General features: G+C 36.1%; 1 protein-coding gene across 4 annotated transcripts in view; it reads left to right on the top strand.

Annotated features, from left to right (window-relative positions):
* The window catches only part of LOC111619306, a 31,220-nt gene that overhangs the window by 4,576 nt on the left and 6,468 nt on the right, over positions 1-20,176 (top strand). For 3 of the 4 annotated variants that reach the window (XM_023361008.1, XM_023361006.1, XM_023361010.1), the window contains 24 exons: positions 572-804; positions 879-1,062; positions 2,807-3,307; positions 3,374-3,649; positions 4,145-4,302; positions 4,424-4,570; positions 6,789-6,951; positions 7,452-7,814; positions 12,151-12,588; positions 12,658-12,879; positions 13,464-13,533; positions 14,019-14,269; positions 14,342-14,509; positions 15,122-15,235; positions 15,999-16,118; positions 16,192-16,311; positions 16,368-16,433; positions 16,506-17,038; positions 18,421-18,496; positions 18,684-18,836; positions 18,904-19,020; positions 19,332-19,448; positions 19,534-19,639; positions 19,711-19,779. In XM_023361008.1, the coding sequence (XP_023216776.1) occupies positions 572-804; positions 879-1,062; positions 2,807-3,307; positions 3,374-3,649; positions 4,145-4,302; positions 4,424-4,570; positions 6,789-6,951; positions 7,452-7,814; positions 12,151-12,588; positions 12,658-12,879; positions 13,464-13,533; positions 14,019-14,269; positions 14,342-14,509; positions 15,122-15,235; positions 15,999-16,118; positions 16,192-16,311; positions 16,368-16,433; positions 16,506-17,038; positions 18,421-18,496; positions 18,684-18,836; positions 18,904-19,020; positions 19,332-19,448; positions 19,534-19,639; positions 19,711-19,779 (4,765 nt within the window). The remainder of the gene's footprint in view (positions 1-571; positions 805-878; positions 1,063-2,806; positions 3,308-3,373; positions 3,650-4,144; positions 4,303-4,423; positions 4,571-6,788; positions 6,952-7,451; positions 7,815-12,150; positions 12,589-12,657; positions 12,880-13,463; positions 13,534-14,018; positions 14,270-14,341; positions 14,510-15,121; positions 15,236-15,998; positions 16,119-16,191; positions 16,312-16,367; positions 16,434-16,505; positions 17,039-18,420; positions 18,497-18,683; positions 18,837-18,903; positions 19,021-19,331; positions 19,449-19,533; positions 19,640-19,710; positions 19,780-20,176) is intronic. The other variant, XM_023361007.1, reaches the window with a different exon arrangement.

The following is a 20,176-nucleotide window of genomic DNA, read 5'->3' as shown; positions in this document are numbered from 1 at the left end:
CCGAGCTCTTTGATGTGCCGAATGTCTATCGTGAATTGTAATATGAAATCTTGTTGCTAGATCTGGCATGGCAAATCGTTGTATGTCACTTTAAAAAGGTGAAGGTATAGATTATGAAATGTCGGCCTTCAAGCATATGACAGAAATACTGGATAGCTTTATATGCTGTGAGTAGCGATATAAAGTTTTCCATATTTTCTTCCCATTTAACACTTAAATAAGAGCCAGTTTCTTACTGACAGTCCTCTCAGGAGTCATCTCTTCTCAGTAGATCGTATATGTGTCATCTTGCCATAAACAAACAAAACAAACAAACCCTCCTGGATTTTATCGGCATCCTTAATAGATCTTTCAACTAATTATACCAAAAATGTAGCACGTAGACTAATTCAAAAATTATCCATTAAAATGAAAATGTGTTAACTAAAGGCACGTTAACCCAAGGAGTGCGTGTATAATAAAAACACTGAATAGCTTTTAAAACATTTTAAAATTATTTTAGTAATATTCACGATAAACTCAACATTTTTTTTATTAAAATAAAATGCATTGCATTTTGTATATCTTGCAGATAATTTTAAGATTCTGAAGAATATTGCTAATGGAAAACTAACAAAGCAGAGCAGCACTTTAGAGAAGCGCTATTCTTCTTTAGCTGTCGACGGCAGATTAAACGGTACAATGGCAAGCGGTTATTGTACCGCCACCAAATTTGAAAACGAACCCTGGTGGCAAGTAGATTTACAAAAACCGTATTTTATACACGGTGTAATTATTCACAATCGTTTGGACTCGCCGACACTGGTAATCGGTATTCGTTACGTAATCATTTCTTGTGTTTGCCAATGATATAAAATATAAAAAACTCTTTTGTTTAGAAATCGAACAGTCCTCATATTTTAACCTGGCCTCAAGGACTTTATGGTCTTCCGATGACTGCTTCCGGTTGTCCTTCTTCCATCGGTTTCTCGTGGGAATCTGGCTTACGCTTCCATGCCATGAAGTACGAAATTTTTAAAGAGCATAGTTTTCCTCATTGGTCGGATGGAATGTTATTGAAAGGCATGTACAATATTTGTATTTTCTGAAGTCGTCTATTGTTAGTTATTAGTTATGTAAAACTAATTTATTAGACTTACGTATGACTGGCGAGTTTCAACACCAGTATCCTACGTATAAATTAATTTTACTTTACATAATAAATTACTTATATATACTATAGTTTATGTAAAGTAGTAATTGTTACTCAGCATCTTCAGATTAGAAGGCCACAAGCTGCAACTGTTTATAATTAGCAAAACAATGCTTAACTGTGTTTTATAATAACGAGTAACATTTTAGACATAGCGTTTTGAAAATACTGTATAAAAACGTTATTACAAGTTAAGAGTATTTACCACGGGATTTGGTAGTCATTAGCAATAGGGATTTCAAAGACTGGAGGAGAAATGGAATTGGCCTACATCAATACTTCTGGTTGAGTGTAAGTATTTTTAGATATCAATGTAGAAATTGTCTTTTTCTGGAACACTGTGGTAGGAAATTGGTTTTTCTTTTATTTGAACTTATCAAACAAAAGAACCTTAACAACACTGCAACATTAGAAAGTACTCAGCAAACCACAAAACATAACATACAAATAACACCTACACTGCAACTACACTGCATTGATATTATGCATTATCTGTGTTAGGTTTTTTCCAAGCCGAACTTTTTTTTGTTCTTCCTCATCTTCATGTAAGCTCTATCAAATAGCCTTTGATATGATGTGTGAAAGCAAGGACCTAAAGCATTTTAAAGGCTACTAAGTACGGACCTCAGATAAAAAAAATTATATCAAATACACAGCAGCAGCTTTCCTTCTAAATGAAGTATTTATTTTTCCATTATAATCACATAATTTTTTTGTACTTACACAGAATTTATTATTTTTCGGATATAAATTACAAAATTTACTTTTAACTTTTTTAGCATTCTGGTTATTATTCTAATTACCTAAATTAAACAGCTGACCTCCGATTTAGAGTTACTAAACTTTGAAATTCAATTTTGACCCGTCTTCAGAAAAGGTTTGCCATTGCTGATCTTTGCATTTCTAATTGTTATCTCCACTCACTGTAAAGAATTGTGACTGAATCAGAGTAATTTGTTTTGGCCACAAAGTAGTGACATCACTCTATTGTCGGCATTTGTTACGAGATGAATTGAAGCAGGTGTTTATGATGAATTAATTAAAAATTCTTTGCTGCTTCAAATATTACATGACTATAAATAAATATTACAACTCATTTCATAAATCTTGCCCGGTCAGTAAAACTACTGTAGCAGAAACAAGTTTATTTATGTAATGAAGAGAAATGATTGTAGACAAATGTTTGCATAGTCACTGTAAGGTACTAAAAAGAGGCTCTTGAACTAAAAATACTTTCAGAATCTCAACTGAGTATCATCCATTATCGTGCCAAGATACCTAGAATAGTCTCTACGTATATATTTTTAAATCTTTCCTCCTTTGGGCACTGAGGTTCTTTATCAGGTCCATTTTGGGCCTACAAAAGATTCGTGTAGTGAGGGACAGGTCGAGATCTCTTCTTACATAAGAACATTTAAAAACTTTTATGCTTATGCATATAAAGAAAAATGTGTTGCATGACATTGAAGTTTCAAAATTTTGTGTGGGTGGGATGTTGGTGCATTGCATCTGTAATTCTTTTTACGTGCCAGTAGAAAGCATTTTCTAATGGCGATTTAAAGCCCAATTTGCCACTGGAGTGATTTGATTTAATTTATTTTTAATTTTTAATAGGAGGCTTGCAAATAGGTGGTGGTGTCAAACAACATTTTTGTATGAAAACTAAAGAAGCATCTGTAAACCATTCATTACGATGGATGCCGGGTCAATACTGTATCTATCAGTTTGGCGACAGCTGTCCCATTGGTTTCAAAAGCGGACATATAACTTGGTACGAGAAATCGGAAGGAAAATTCAAAAGTTATAGTAAAAATACAGTTCCTAAAGGGGAATACACCAGTAATAGTACAACTATATACTTCTGCTGTAGAAGCGATCACAATCCCGACGTTGCCATCAGATTGCCAATTAGTCAACCATTTTATTTACTTCAATTCGGTAGTAGTTGCCAGAAAGTGCAAGGCATGTCAGAAATCGAACAATACTTTCATTTCAATGACGTCAAAGTCGAAACTTTAGAGAATTTCAAATTTAAATTTAAAGCTCCTTATCCAAGAGTTGATACGACTATATTTGAAAATGGATTCACCTTATATTATTGCTACTACGATATAAGTAAGTAATTTCTCATTATCATATTGTCGTTATATAGAAAAATGACAAGACTTTCTTTTATTTTAGCATACAGTCTACGAGGTTTTAATGTGTTGGTCGACAATACCGGAATTATTTCGTCCATTGGACAATATTTTGATAACAGACATTACGGTATCCGTCATTTGGAAGAAAGGAAATTTCAAGAGGCTTACAGATGCGCCTCTTACCCTGTAACTAAAAACGAGCCATTAATGGTACATTTGAACTGTTCTCAACCCGTATTAGGGCAGTATATAACAATACAAATGTATAACAGATATGACAGTTTACAGATCTGCGAAGTTGAAGTATTTGGTGAAGGTAAAGTATTAAAATCATGTATTGCTTAACTTTCTTACTTATATTAGTTATTAAGTATGAAAATTAAGTCAAACTTGAGCTAAGAATGTTTATATAATAATGAAGCTTCGTGGCATTCTTAATTAATTATAAGAACTAATAAATTAGAAAAAACAAGAACATTTAAATGTCAATGATTAGAAGTTTTATCATCTTTAAATTTGTAAATAACTGTGCCATTACAATCATATTTATAAATATGATGGCAATGCAGGACTGGAAGAGGCAGAACCTTCCACCCAAACTAGCCAGCTTCAGGTCATCTTTGCTCAATGTATTGGGGCACTGTCGCGGTAGTATTGGACCTTGTCAATTTTTTTTGTGCTAATTTTCTGGTGGTCAACCGCAGAAACCCCCGGTTTTAAACGATAATTCTTTGAATATTAAATCATTCGGTAAATCGAAAGTACTGTATAAATGTTATTGTAGATATATAGTTATATATATAAATTTCAGAGGCTTGCGGACAGCCACTCGGCATGGCTTCGGAAGAAATATACGATTCTCAAATAAATTCGACATCAAACGACAATGATTTTCTGAGTAAGAATGCCAGATTAAACGGGAAGAGCGGTTGGTGCGCATCCGAAGAGGACAAACTCAAGTATATAACGGTCAGTTTTTCTTGGAATAATTTTAAATTTTATAAAAAAAAGTTAATGAATGAATGCTAATGTTTTAAAATTAAGAACATTAATGGGTTTTTAATCATTCTCGAAATGAATTAATCTTTAGATAGATCTTAAGAAACCTACAACCGTTACCGGAATTATCCTTCAAGGTGATGCCGAAAAGAGAGGTTTCGTTAAAAATTTTCATTTATCGTTCAGCAACAATGGATCTCATTGGACTTACGAAGAAGAACCTGTCGCATATAAAAAGGTTTCTTTGATTTTGTTTCGAATCATTTTTTCTTCTCGTCTTTAAAATTTTATTATTATTGTAGATTTTTCTATTCTGTCGTCATCGTGCATTAGTCCACATAATTTATATCACTTTTAGATTAGTTTTGCTTTATGTTAATGCTGGATCTACATTTCTAGTATTCCGAAGCTTGAGAAATTACGGGTGCTCCTTTCTGTTTGTTGTTTGTTTGTTAATTTAAGTTATGGCAACGCAACACTTGGGCGATCTGCCTAGGGGGATGCCTTCCGGGAGGTCTTTTTAAGGGAAACTGGCTCCTATTTAGGCGTTACAGACATGGAAAAAACCCGGAAAACTCCATGTGGCCAGCCCGTCCGAGCGAAACGCGAACCCACGACCGAACTCCCAGTGTTTAGAGAACGAAGACCACTTGGCCACTGGTGGGCCGCCCCTTTGTGACCGGCCCGTACTGCATTTCATACGTCCTCAAAATTAACTCATAATTCAAAATCATATTTCAAAATACTCTGAGGGATTTGGGTGCTGCACGCCCCCAGAGAATTTTGAAATACGACCAATTATGAGTTAAATTTGAGAACGTGTGAAATGGATATTAGAGTTTATCCTACGAGGCCAGATGGCCGAACAGTTAGCGTGGTACCTACCACTCTGGAGGACCCAGGATTAAATTCGGACAAGAGGAAAATATCCCTGGTATTTTTTGAGGAGATTGTCCGGATACATCGGGCCCCGTCGCCCGGCTGCCTCGTTGTGGGCTTGGCTGAACCCATAATGGGCTTGCTAAAACGGATCCTTTTAATGCCCACAGGACAGAGTTACAAAAAAACAGCATATTCTAAGGACAATATCGAGTATTATAACCCATTGACTTATGATTCTATCAATAAAATACCCTTATTTTAACTATAAAACATCATGTTTGTTGAAAATTAACTCGTTAAAAAGAGTTGCTTCCGGTGTCCCTCCGGAATTAGGAGTCCCAAAGCTTAAACTTTGATAATTTTACAGTAGATCTGCTTTGTGTAAAATTGGCATTTAAGGTTAGAGAAAATAAAATAAACCATGGCTACATTTTATTTCTTATATCTTGCCATCTATCTGTATAATACATCTATAATAGGCACAATTGTAACTAACCATGTAGTCATAATGTGAATTAATGAATTAATCACCCAATTCTTGGCAAAGAAGAATTGTAATTAAGAGTACAGTTGTAAAGTATTACACAAATCTCTCAGCTGTGTGTAGTGTCATTGAAAATAAAGAAAATGATACCAATCTTGAGTAATAGGAAAATTCAGTGCTTTTTGACAACAAGACTGATTTACATAAAAATTGACATGCATAATCAGTATCAACTAACTAACTGCTGCTTATCATCTATAATGTAGAAAGAAAGAATTTCAGGACAGTTTAAAATGAATGACCGGAGAGAGGGGCTCTAAACGTAAGAAAATTATCAACTCATGCTACCTTATTGCTACGTGCATACGAACAGCTATATTTTTATTCTTCTAATTGGTCCTTCCCTTTCTCCAAAACTATAAATCTCTGAAAACTCTGTTCTTGGTGCCCTTTTCAGAATCACTTGTTAACTTCATTACGAAGATGGAGCAAGATTATTCATTTCCCATTCTTATATCTCCCAATTACCTTTTTCCTCAAACTAAGTCTCTACCAACTCCTGGTGTCATTTTTGTAATTCCTCGTTAAATTCGTTTTATATTGTACAATATCTTTGGAGGATGAGAACGAATTATGAATTCCACATTTCTCCTTCTTATTGTTCACAGACTTACACTTCCATTTCTCTACCTTTTTTTAAATCACCAGTTCTCAAAGCCAAAGAAATAAAAGCAACTTTTCCTTCTCAATCTCTCCTTTTCTTATCCTTTTACCCTTTTTTACACAAGTGGCTTCTCTCGTCCACATGCTTCAAATCAAAACAAGTGAAAGAAGAAAAAACAAAGAAATTAAGCCGATATTAATACAATTAAAATGCTTAACACTCATTTAAAATCTTACTTTTTCACTATATTATGATGATTTGCAATAATTTAATATTTTTGATGAAATTATTGAACATATTTTCATAGTATACTTTATTTAATTACTCTTAACTTCCTAATTGCTATTCTGTGCAGTCCATTACAAAATTGATAATAAACTCAAATAATTATGCATTTAAGATTTCTTAATTTCGATTTAATTTCAGAATTACACCTGCAAAACTTGCAATCCGGAAAGATATTCAAATGATATGAACATTCGTTATAATCTTCTGAGAGGAATTAAAACTCAATTTGTACGATTCGAAATATTAAGTTATCATAATTTTCCTTGTTTAAGAATGGAGATTCTTGGATGCAGAAATGAAGGTTGGGAATTGTTTCATAAGTTTAAATTTTAAATGTATTTTTGTTGTTTGTACACTCAAAATTTAGAAATAAGATTATATTTTACTATTTTTATTAATTATTTAATAAATTTAGTGTAAAGGTCAATCGGAGTTGCATCTAAATCTTCAACTCCTTCAAATTAGGCAGCTATGTTACCATATGCACTAGTCGAGTCTTCATCTTCATCATCAAATATAATTTTAAATTTATCACATAATTAGGTTAAATTCCCATTATACAAATCCAAGTCTGAGTGAATGTTGTGGAAGGTCCTGAAACACTTCGGGCTATGGTCTCTCAATGGTACCTATCTAGTCATAATTAAAAACTACTAACTAGCTACTCGGTTGACCATAATTTGGCATGGTACAGTACATATATATGTACCGTGCTAAATAATTCTGACTTTGGTTTTATTATGTAATTATTAATTATGAAAATAGTAAATAGTTAACTTTTACATTGGCACTTATTTGCAGATGTCTGCGACGAGACATTTACAGAACCCGAAGGAACCATACATTCGCCAAATTATCCATTTTATTACGGTCAAGATAAATCTTGCTGGTGGAAAATAATGCCTCCGCCCGGTCTTCACGTTCAAGTCGATTTCATAGTGTACGATATTGCGAAACAAGAAATGATCGAACACAATAGCAGTTGTCAGGATCAATTATTCTTATATCCGGGAAGCAGCAACGATACTGTTATTACTTCTCCCTATGGTAAATTCTTTCCAAAACAAGTGACTTCGATAAACGAAACTAGAATACACCTCAAGACGTGCATCAGATATTCCATGAGCCGATATCGGGGATTTTTGGCAACGTACAAATTTGTTGGTAAGTATTAAAATTAATATTATACATCTATTTTATAAACATACCTTGTAATTGCATTTTAAAAATTCCACTTCGGTAAAACGAGTAAACAATTTTCATACTTTTAAAAGTCAAGATTTATTCAATGCACAAATGGTTTGATTCTCCAGCTGTTGTGTTTATAACACAAGAAAGTATTGTAATCGTGCTTCTGGATATCACTACTGGATGGGGCATATGTGCTGCGGTTGTTTGTTGCAATCAGTCAACGTGTTGGCACTGTTCGAAGAAGAAAACGAGTAAAGTGAAGCAGCGAAGGGAGGCCAGTATTTAAACGAGACTTAATTTTCTAATTATGAGTAATTGTTTGTTTTGTGAGCAATAAAATAATTTAAAAATAATTTTTAACGATACAATAGCGACAATTATTATTTAAAAAAATTTGTTAGGTTTAACATTGATGAAAATTCAACGCGAAGTTGGTTAATAGATATATACTAATATACTAATTACGTGGGATATACTAATATACTATACTAATGTATTTTTTTCATTCTTTTCGGTTATCCGATTAACCTGAGTCCCAATTGAGTCGGATAATCGATGCTCTACTGTAATTAAAAAATCTGCTTTCATGTCATGTCATAGCCGAGTATGTAGTCAAAGTTGGCACTTTAATATTACGCGTATGGCCCAGCTGTATGATTGAAGAAAAGGATCTATAAGAGAAAACACACTTTAAAACTATTATTCTCACTATAATATTTATAATTTATATTATCACACGAATTACACTTTTTCGATTCTCGTATAAAAATCCAACAACGTTGCGTAATTTTCCCGATCAGACTTTAAAATTGCGTGTGGCGCTATCTGTTACGATATTTTATTTTTAACACTCTTTTATATTATTAATCATTACGAAACGCCATGTTTACAATAGATTGGGCTATAAAAACATCCGTTATTCCGAGTTACGGATGCGCTAAAAGGAGGTAGAATTATTGATTTGGCGGGACGATGAGAGATTCATTGTCCGTTAAAACGACATTCAACCGTATTCGAATTATGGAATGACGACGAATGATTTATTTTTCGGCACGATTATCTTTTAGCGTATAAATGCATTAAATACAGTAGATTTCTCATATTAACAAAGTCGATGATGAAATATAATGCATTGCCAAAAGAAGCCCCGGACCAACTATGATTGCCGAATTATTCATATAAAACAATGCGAAATTACTATAGTAGTTCTATGGTAATTCACGCATTCAAAATTATTATAAATCCATGTAATTCTGCGTTGATTAAAAAAATAATGCTAATTCGCGGTGTTGGCGTTCTAACAAATTACAGGAATAAGATTTTCTTCTGGGACTTCAATTGTAAAGAAAATTTATTTGTCAAAAGAAAAAGAAACTTCGAAAAGTAACAGAGAAAATGTCGAGCACTTCGGGAAATGTTGAAAAATTTTTTAAATCGAATAATTATCAATTTCCATTATTCGACAACACTGAAGTCGTCCTCCCCTTCCTTTTCTTCGACAAGGACGCGTTTTATGAGGATAGCTTCCGGGGAGTTTGCTTCTTCCGTACTTGCCTTTTTTAATTCTGGCAACGTCAGTTTTGTATCCTCTTCGTCGGGTGATATAACACGCACCTCGGGTTCTTCTATTTCTTTTTGTGGCGTTGCGTGTCCTTCGGACGCTTCTATTTCGTTCTCTTCTGTAATATTTTCTTTGGGTGTTATAAATTCTTCTTGCAGTATTTCTTGTTGCTCGGATGTTACGCTTTCGTTTTTTAAAGCTACTTGTACGTGTTTGTTAGATGGCACTATTTCTTCTAGTGACAGAAATTTTTCGGATATTTCTCGTCCTAACGGTTGCGTTTCTTCTTGTGACACCACTTCTAGTTCAGATTTTTCACTTTTGTCTTTTGAACCTACGTTTTCTTTAGATGGCACCATTTCTTCTTGTGACATAAATCGTTCCGATATTTCTCGCGGCAGTTCTTCTGATTCCGCTTCCACATCTGTAGATTCTATTTCCTCTTCGTCCGTTTTAACCTCTTTACATTCGTTCGATTTATCCACTTCGTCGACACCGAATGTTATCTTGGCTTCGGTCGAACTTCCTTCCTCGCTTGTTTCTGTTTCCGTGCTTTGTAACGGTCGATCTCGACTTTCGTCCTCCGTGTCTTCTATATTTGCTAACTTCGAAACTTCTATTCTACCATTAAGAAATTCATACAGTGGGATAAAAAGAAGCTTGCAAATATAATTAGCAAAAGCCTCCGAAGGATCAAAGTAATACCACATCAGCAGAGAATACTTTAGAAAACTGTACAACGGTACACGCGAAAGCAAAAACTTTAAGCGAGAACCTCCTTCCAAAAATGCAAAGAGTGAAAACACCATCCAATAAGTTAGTATCTTTCTATGGACCGGGTCGACGGCGGAACAACTGGTTCTTCTCGTTCGATGTATCGTTTGAACGGTGGTATATGCCACGGTAAGGATCGAACCCAGCTTATGTGCAAAGATTGCATCTATCCACGTAATTATTAACAGTAGCAGAAACGCTACAGACCAACAAGCCGCTCGAGTAATTCTACTTTCATTTTCCAAAAAAGAACACGTCGAACGAAAACAGGAAGACATTTTGATGATTGTTAATCAGAACAATAATACAATTTATCGTTTATCCTACCTTATTGTTGCATCGGTCGAGTTACATATTTAGCACAATTTAAACATAATACAGTCAAACGTTGGTTTTCGAACGCTCACTTTTCAAAAAACGTCGACGGCCAATCGACAGGATTACAGATTCAGATCGCCTGGCGTCATCAGACGTCACGATTCGAATAATCGATGACGTTGCTTTAAATTAGATTTCAATGCACGTGCAGGAAAGATACGATTCTCGTTTTTCGGTACGCGCCTCAGTTGAATTTAAGTGAAATTAATTAATAGAAATCGCGTTAATTGACCTTTGTGTAAGACAAATGGCATCCGAGTATTCGTGTTAGAGGTTAGGATGAATGAAATTGTCTCTCTTACGAGTATTTGGTTGGTACGATGGGTTATAATATAATACATTGCATTTGTATATTTAAAAGATAGGAAAAGGCTTTGATGGTCAGGAACGAATTAATCCATTTTATATTGTTTCCTACGGGAAAAGTCGTTTGGATTTTAAAACAACTTTTAGGAACCAATTATGTTCGAAAACCGCGGTTTGATTGTAACTAATTTATAATGGTTTCATCTCTTATTTTTTGTGAATCTATTTACTTTCTCGGCTGTTATATGTAACAGAGGGAAATTATGGCGATTGGTTAAAGAATTACCCCGAGATTTTTACATTTTGTGACTCGGAGACCTTAAAACATCGAGAAATGAAAAAATTGTCGGAGTTTTTTCTCTGTATGTATATAATGTTCGTGGGAAGGACAGATTTTCTTCACCCAATTTGAAGTTTTTAATATTTCCTGTGGTTTTTACGAAATAACTATATAAACACTGCTGGCTGCTGGCTCAGAAGGGGCAAATTTTTTTTCTCCATCTCGAGCAACTGCCCTCCCCGAGATCGAATAAAAAATCGTAAAATCAGTTTCTGGATTCGAGTAAAAAATACACAAATAATAAACATAACACTGATTTAGGTACGTAACTTTACACTCTCGGCCACGGGACTGTTTGCCAGCCTTTTTGTGTTGATATAATACTATATTGTGTAATCTACTTGTGAAAAAATCCTCAAAACATTTAATAATTAAATAAACATTTATTGATGTGATTATCTCCGAGCTTTTCCTCCCCTGGAAAGTATTCTGCAGTCGCCTAGTCAAGAAACAAATATATTTTATCAATTTCTTTTATACTTGCGGAATAGACTAGATGTCGTGCTTTTTGTGTTGTTTGTCGATAATGCAATTTGGGCTCCCATGAAAATTAGGAAAAGAGGCAACCCCAACGAAAAGGAGGCAATTTGGGACCCTTTGGATTTTACATCGACTCCGAAATCTCGATGTTCACAATAGTCCTGGTAATCCTCAGCTCGATCACTACGAAGAAGCAAAGACAATTTTCACTTATAGAACACATTCCTACTCCCCTTCCAGTTGGACCACTTTCGTGTGATTAAAATGAACGTTCATTTTAATCATAGAGATTACGTAGTAAATATTATTCAATTAAGTAATAGGGTACTATTTAAACATTACCTGGTAATGATCCTAAAGGTGGCAATTTTATCTTATATTAAACTTAAAATGCCTTTATAACAATAAAAATTTAAGCATTGAAAAAATTAAGAACCTGTTGTTCTAAAAACAAATATTTTAATTTTTAGATTGTCCGGGATGCGGCAGCGGAGATTTTCATTGTCCCAGACTCCACAACTGCAGTTTCGAGAGTTCGTCCTGCGGCAAAATCGTATCCTACGGTTATCCTTTATCCTACCAACCCAATCATCGATGTCGTTGGCTGATCGTGGCCGAACCCACCCATTACATCAACGTCACCTTCAGTGATTTCGACATCGTGGGAGGGAACAACCAATGCGTCTTCGATCACATCATTTTCTACGACGGAGAGGAGAGCAAAGAGGATAATGTCATAGGAAAGTACTGCAACGAACTGCAACCGGGAAAATACGTGGTGTCTAACTGGAACACCCTACTCATCGAATTTTCTTCCGATGCCGAGCACGAGGGTCGAGGGTTCTCTTTGACTTACATCGCGCAGAAGTACCAATTGCCAAAGGAAATTAAAAACGAACAGTTCGAAGGTATTCTCGCGCGTTTGTTGGTAGCCAAAGAAAAAATTGCAATTAATTATTTTGGTATTTTTCCGGCAGACGAATCTTGTCCGGTGGGATGGAAATATTATAATAAATATTGCTATAACGTGTTTCACGAAGACGATCCTTTGCCATGGTACGTAGCCGAAAAGAAATGTACGTTGAAGGAACCCGGACGTAAAGGGCATCTCGTCAGCATTGTCGATAAGAGGGAAATCGCTGTCGTTCATTACTTCTTAGTGACTTACTGGGATTCCAGGCACAAAACTTTATACATAGGTAATTGTTTACGTAAACGCTCTTATTTGTAATTATAGTTACGCCACACGCCAAAAACCAGCCAAATCAAAAATCCTTTATACCAGTGGTGTGTTATCTTGTGGGCAAAAGCAACCGGTGAAAATGCGCATATTTTCTTCGGAAATACTTTGAGTTGTGCACTGGTGCAGTTCTCTCCCTCCTTCGAGAACTCTTCTACTAACTGGTGTCAGAGCCACTGCACGACGCATTCTCTAACTTTCGCATTTTGGGTAAATCTGTTTCCCAATGCATCCTTCGGAGGACCCGTTTGGTCCTCCGAAGGATTGCGCAGTGACAAATCCGGTCGATTGATTCCGTTGTGCACCGATACCAGCCAAGACTACTATTCTGCGGGTATAACATTGATGCCAAAATGATGAGGGGGCACGAGTTGTTGGCACGTGGAAGAATAACTACGGCAAGAAACAAATTAGGACAACAAAACCCAACCCGTACGGTTTTATCGCCATTACTTACAGAAATTGAACTGCCCTCGTATATTTTATTGAATAATTTTTATAAAATTGTATATGAATAAAATAAGTATATTTTTTAATTATTAGGTTTGAATGACGAAGCGAGAGAAGGAATTTATAGATGGAGCGATGGAAATCCGATGATTTTTACCGACTGGTAAAGTATTTTCTATTATAAAAATAATTAATTTACGCACACGCGCACTCTCACGTTTACGTGTAATATATGTACTGTACAAAATAAACTCTCTTAAGTCAATTAGGGTGAGAGTTATGGACCAATTTCGAATTGCAATTCGAAATTGGCCCATAACTCTCACCCTAATTCAGTGTTTCCCAACCTTTTTTGTGCTATGCCCCACCTAAGCCTTTGTAAAATTCTTATGCTTCCTAACATATACAGCGGCTATACGGTTAACAAACTCTGGACGAGTCCATTTTCGAATTGCCCCCTTAACAATCCAATTGCCCCCTATGGGGCGTGGGCCCCACGTTGGGAAACCTGCCCTAATTGATACTGGGCAAAATGCAACAGATTATAAATACGAAAATATAAATTCTTTTTTCTAAAATTTATCTGAAAACTATATTAGAAATAAAATTTAAACAATGAATGAACGTACTTTTTTTTAATTTTTAAAGGTCTCCAGCAGGTGGAGGTTTGCCCACCCAACCGGACGGTGGTGCTTATCAAGATTGTACCATGTTGCGCATGGACAGCATTCATTCCACTGCTCTGTGGCACGACATACCGTGTTCTTTGAGAAGTTTATCTTATCCGTATTCGAATGAGTATTATTTAGAGAGCAACAGTCTGCCGAAAACCACCTTAAGAGACTCTTTACCGTCAGTCAACAGTTTCATATGTAAAATCCAGAGTAATAAATTGAGAGGTATGCGGTTTCCATTTTGAATTTAAGGAAGTTAGTAAGCGAAATCACATTTCTGATACTTTTTTAATATAGATTCTACTTACAAAGCAAAACACTTGTATCAATTAAACACTCAGTCGGTACACGTTAACGTTCTGGAGGAAAAATATTTTATTTGCAGAAATAAAGAAGTTATCTCGAATTTCTTCGTATGCGACGGAGCAGAAGACTGCAGAGACGGAAGCGACGAAGAAGAATGTGGTTAGCGCTCGTAATTTTCAATATTTCTAAATGAACTATAGCTCTGTATATCTATTAATTACACAGGGTGTTTCGAAAGGTAAGGTCGATTGGACAGGTGTGTAGAATAAATGATGTACAAAAAGTTTCCTTATATTTATTATGGTTTAGTAAAGATGATTTTTTAATTTTGTCATCACCTTTTACTGTTAAAAATCGGACAATAATGACCGTATTAACAAGACAAAGTACACTATCAAAAGGGCAACCCGACAATGTTTGATAGTTAGTGATGCAGATGTTTAAAACGGCTTCCTCTCGCGCTTCTTGGCACACCCACAAATGAATGCCACGTGTTGTTCGACGGCTGGCACCCTACTGCCCTACTTCTGCTGTGGCAGTACAAACTTTTTGTATAAGTTGTTAGTTTTCTATCTCGGAATTGTACACTTTTTCCTTCGTTCAATTAAGAAAAGGTTCAGTGGTCTGTTACTTCTAGTCTATTGACTTAGGCTACCTTTCGATACACGCTGCACAAAATCTAAAATATTTTGTTAATTGCATAAATCAAAGATTAATAGATAAACAAGTTTTTTTAAATTATATATTAATTTTTTATTGTTATTATTAAAGGAACCAGTCAAAAAGAGAGCAGTTTTCAATGCGGAAACGGACGAAGCATATCGATTTCGGCTTATTGCGACTTTAAAGACGATTGCAGTGATCGCTCGGACGAGTCTCGTTGTGGTAAGTTCTCGTTGGTAAATATCTTCCGTTAATTCTCGAAAAAAAATTCCACCGTATGCAGCAGTGCTTATGGCGTAACGCAATAAAAAATTGACTTATAAAACGTAAATAGTGCACTAAATTAATCGATGCACCTTTTAATAGTGGATGAAATTTAAGGCTAATATTTACGTAAGGTAACAGTTTTTGACCCTAAAGTGGATTAAAGATAAATTGTTTGCTAGACCCCCGCATTGCAGGGTCTAGCTAGGTATGTTACCATAACCAAATGCTAGTGGTTTGGATGTATTTTACATCTTTGTTGTTTTTTGGCATTCTGTTTATCTTGACTGCATAAATTTAAATGAGATTTTCTGACGGATCTGCAACGGCTAAGATGTAGATCCTTCAGAAAATTTGTGGGGAATTACAGTTTTCCATTACGATACTGTTAAGAGAAACATTATATGGTAAAAGTCGATAGTTTTAATTTTAATGGTGCCCACCCATGGCCGAGGGGATAAAACCACTGAACATGGTACTCGGTGGTGGGTTGACACCCGACGACGGGCTGGCCACGTGGAGTTTTCCGGGTTTACTTTACGTTTGTAATACCTAAATAAGTGCCAGTTTCTGGTTTAAAGTCCCTCGGAAGATAGCCCACTTGTTGCGTTGCAATGTACAAACAATTAATTAAAAAGAACATTTTGATTGTCATCAGACATCAAAAATGCATTTTTCTTTAATTACAAAAAGACTTGTTAAGTTTTATTTTATGTTAAAGCCCACAGAGATTGTACCAAAGACGAATTTCAATGTCGAAACGGCCAGTGCATACCCTCGTCCCAAAGATGCGACCTTCTGTACCACTGTCACGATAACTCCGACGAAAAGCTGTGTTTAGGTATAAATACATTCGAGGATGATACATAAAATTTCAAAAGTTCCATCGAAGTAATTCCATGGTATTTTATTAGGCCATTGTAACGACAATTTCTTTAAGTGTTACGACGGCACGTGCATCCCAAAATACGTCGTGTGCGATGGCCATCGAGACTGTCCGGGAAGATTTAACGAAGACGAAAACGACGTGTGCTGTAAGTGTTTGTTTTCATTTCAACTATAAAATTAAATCTAATAATTAAAATTTTAGATAGGTTAGCCAGGGTGGAAGACATCGAAGGATGGAACGAAACAAAGAACTTATGCTCTAACAGAGGTCTTATTATTATTTATTTATAAAATAAATGAACCTTAAACAATTTATTTACACGCATTTTTAATCCGGCAGCACGTAGAACGTGTCACGATCTGTTTATAAACGATAACATTAACGCTAGTGGATACTATACCATCGATCCCGACGGAAACGAAGGTCCCGTCAGGCCATTCAAAGTGTATTGTGATATAGACAATACCACGAATACGGTTAAAACGGTGATACATCACGATTCGGAACAACAGTTGTACGTTAAATCCGACGTTCAGGGCAAAGGTTATTACAGAAGATCGGTCATCTACGAGGCTGGGATGAACGGAATCGCATCACTTATAAACATATCCTCTAAGTGTCGGCAGTACATCGAATGGAACTGCACCGGAACGGGCTTTCACTTTTACGAAGAAACACCGGTTTCCTGGTGGGTATCCAGAAGAAACGAACCTCAGTATTATTGGGGTGGAGCTCATAAAAATAAAACCTGTAGATGCCATCCGTATTGCTTGAGGCCGGATCTCAAATGTAATTGCGATGCCGTGGGTAAGGATCAAGAGAGTCGAGATGACGGTTATGTCGAAGATAAAGATAAACTTCCCGTCACGGAGGTGAGACAACGCTTTTTAATACTACATTTACTATTTCCGGTGTTAAAATAAACGACTTTTTGTATAGCTAGCCGCACGGATGATAACGGTGATCCGGGGCCCTATGGCAAATTAAACTAGTTATGTAATGCTTTATCAGCGTGTAGTCGGAGCGAGGCTGCTCGCATCTTCATTTTCTAGATTATGAGGGAAAAAAGAAAGAATCATTCATTCTCAACAATATATTTTATTTCTGTTGTATCATTTAAAGGTGCAATATAAGGTCAGAATAAGCTATTATTTAATTGCTATGCCAACGTAACATGAAATTCTGTTTATCACTATGGGCCTTGGACTTACAGATTGACTCGTAGCGATGTTTACTGTAACTGTTTAAAAATCCTATGTACCAATACCAAGAGCTGAGTCATCTTTGGACGAAGGCAGGGCAATATCTGGAGTGTTTTCAGATGCCATATAAGCAACAGGGCACCCAGTTGACTGTAAGTAGTCTTCGTTGCTCTGTTTAACTTGTTCGTTTGTTGGATATAGCTCTACTGCCGTTTGGAACTGATCAAGTTCATCTCTGGATAAATAGGCTCGATAAATAGACGCTGCCAGGTAGGATGTAGCCTTAGTCAGCTCACTTTGACCTCTAATACTGAAGAAAAACGCGATTTTTGTTCCCATCTCCAGTTCTACAAAAATGGTAATTTTTAAGAGTTGAAATTTTAATCAGTTCATCCTTGAGATGATGATGAGTCGTCCTGGAAAATGTCGTCTAGATCGGACAACTCATTCTAGAGTTATAACGTTGACAAGGAATGCATGAAGTCGTGTTAGTCGTCACTCGGCTTCGCCTCGCTCCGACAATTATTACATTAAAGTAATAGAAGTAATGTTATAGGGACCCTAATTCTTTGGGGGTAATTCGCTTCCTTTGTATTCTTCCGGGTGTCCCGTGAATGGTATATCTGTGTTTAGAAAAGTTTGAAGGAAAAAAATGGCGACCCGAGACCAAATTCAGACGGAGAACCCCCAAGAATTTTTAATTTGGCAGTGGTGTGTATGGTTCCATCCCTCACCTTCTGGTCACTTGACGATGGTACCGGCTAAACCCATAACGAATACTATTATGAAATTATTTAATTTTGGGGGGTTTTCACAAGTAGATTATGGAATACAGTATTGCATTGAAATATCCCACGGTCGAAGGTGTAAGTAATGTTGTATATTTCAATCATTTTTATCATAATTTGAAGAATTTTTTACTGGCTCCCAGAGAGGCCGAGTGCCCCATTTGCCTTCTTCGGATGTCCATTTTAGTTTCTGAAAGACCACATATGATACGGAATCAGTTGATCCTGGCGATTTCCTACCTAATTTTTCTCAATTTTTGACAGCTCCGATTTGGGAATACGTTTAAAACGGGTCAGTTTGGATATCACAGATTAGGACCGCTGGAATGCTTCGAAGAAGGTAATTTTCATTCTATAAAAGATCGTGTGAATATTTTATAATAATGAAACCTCGTTTAATGCCAATTGACATACATATATGTCTTTAAATAATATAAAATAACCATATTGTAGAATTTATGATCGGTGATGGCTCGTGAAACTTAAAACACGTGTTAATTTTTATAATGGCGTTTTACTTCTCATAGCAGATTCGGAACAGCTGAACTGTACAAACAGCGTTAATTATATTACTTGTCAGTCCAATCACTTCGTACGTAGACAATACATGTGTCTGTACGAATTCGACCAGTACGGCTATCACATGGGATGTCGCGACGTCACTCACTTGAGAAATTGCGGTAAGAATTTTTCGTCGTAATTGTCGCAGACAAATAAATTATTATACTATTTTATATGCCTACGCAGAGACTTTTACTTGCCCTAAGGACTACGTGAAGTGTCCCAAATCCTATTGTATCCCGTCCAGATACGTTTGCGACGGTAAATGGGATTGTATAGCAGGTGCCGACGAGCAAGATTGCGGTAAGTCCCAAATTTCTCTAATTAATAATAATCAAATATTTAAACCCTTCGCGTTCGGGCTATATGTATCGAGTTATCGAGAAAAGCATGATGTACTGTATGCAAGACACTACTAATTTCAGATCGAGATTACATATTGTAATAAATTAAAAATTGCAGCCCGGCAGTGTGACCATGTCACAATAATTTTTTCTCGTACTCTATTAACTATCTGTGCTGGTGGGCTGTGGGTTTTCACCAACGGGCTGGTCAGGTGGGGATTTTGTGTTTTCTTCACACGTCCGTAGCCTAAATAGATGATATCTTTTTAGACTCTTATTCGTGTCCCGGTCAATATAAATGTTACAACAAAAGTTGCTGCGTACCCCTTCATCAACTGTGCGACAATATTCGCCACTGCCCTCACGGAGACGACGAACTCCTGTGTAGTAAGTTGTGACGTAATTAATAAAGAACACTTATTTAGTAAACCTAGAACACTTTGGCCTAATACAGGAGTAATTTTTTTAACAGATTATACTTGCCCAGAAAAGTGTAAATGCATCGGTTTATACGCTTCCTGTGTCGAAATTAACGCTTCGTCTCTTCCCGAAACTTTGTCTCCGGAACTTCGAAAATTGTGAGTTATAATTAAAATTACGTCTGACGTAAACTTACGCTAATTAATTCCGCTTCTTTTATTAAAATCAGAGATTTCAGCAAAAATGTTCTGGATATGCAGAAAGCCGATTTTAACAGGCTGCGTACACTGGCAGAACTGTAAGTACACTTTTAATTTTCTACTTTTTTCTATTTCTATAAAATAATAATAACGACTGGGCTGCAATTTTCAAAATTGTACACCTATAAATTCCCATTGGCCTCCGTCTGTCCGTCCGTAAGTAATCTCTAGAACGCAGTTAGATATGTGAGGTCGTTGACCCGGTGGAGATTGGGGACTTAAAATCTCACTTCTCGGACACCAGTGTGAGGTTGCCGATTGAGGAGAAAGTGTCGCGACAGTCGAGCGGTCAGCACTGTCGTGTGGGAGTGAAAAAACTTACTGAGACAGGTTCTCCATCTTATACCGTTTAATAAATATAAAAATTTTTCTTACAACAAATCCTTAAAACGGCGTAACACCTATCCAAAGTCGAGCAACAAGTTCGTAACACTG

This window comes from Centruroides sculpturatus, unplaced genomic scaffold (assembly GCF_000671375.1).
Source record: "Centruroides sculpturatus isolate CEXI.00-Female unplaced genomic scaffold, Cexi_2.0 scaffold46, whole genome shotgun sequence".
In the NCBI taxonomy this organism is placed as follows: Eukaryota; Metazoa; Arthropoda; class Arachnida; order Scorpiones; family Buthidae; genus Centruroides; species Centruroides sculpturatus.
The sequence above is the reverse complement of the archived record's forward strand: the minus strand, read 5'-3'. Positions and strand labels throughout refer to the sequence as shown.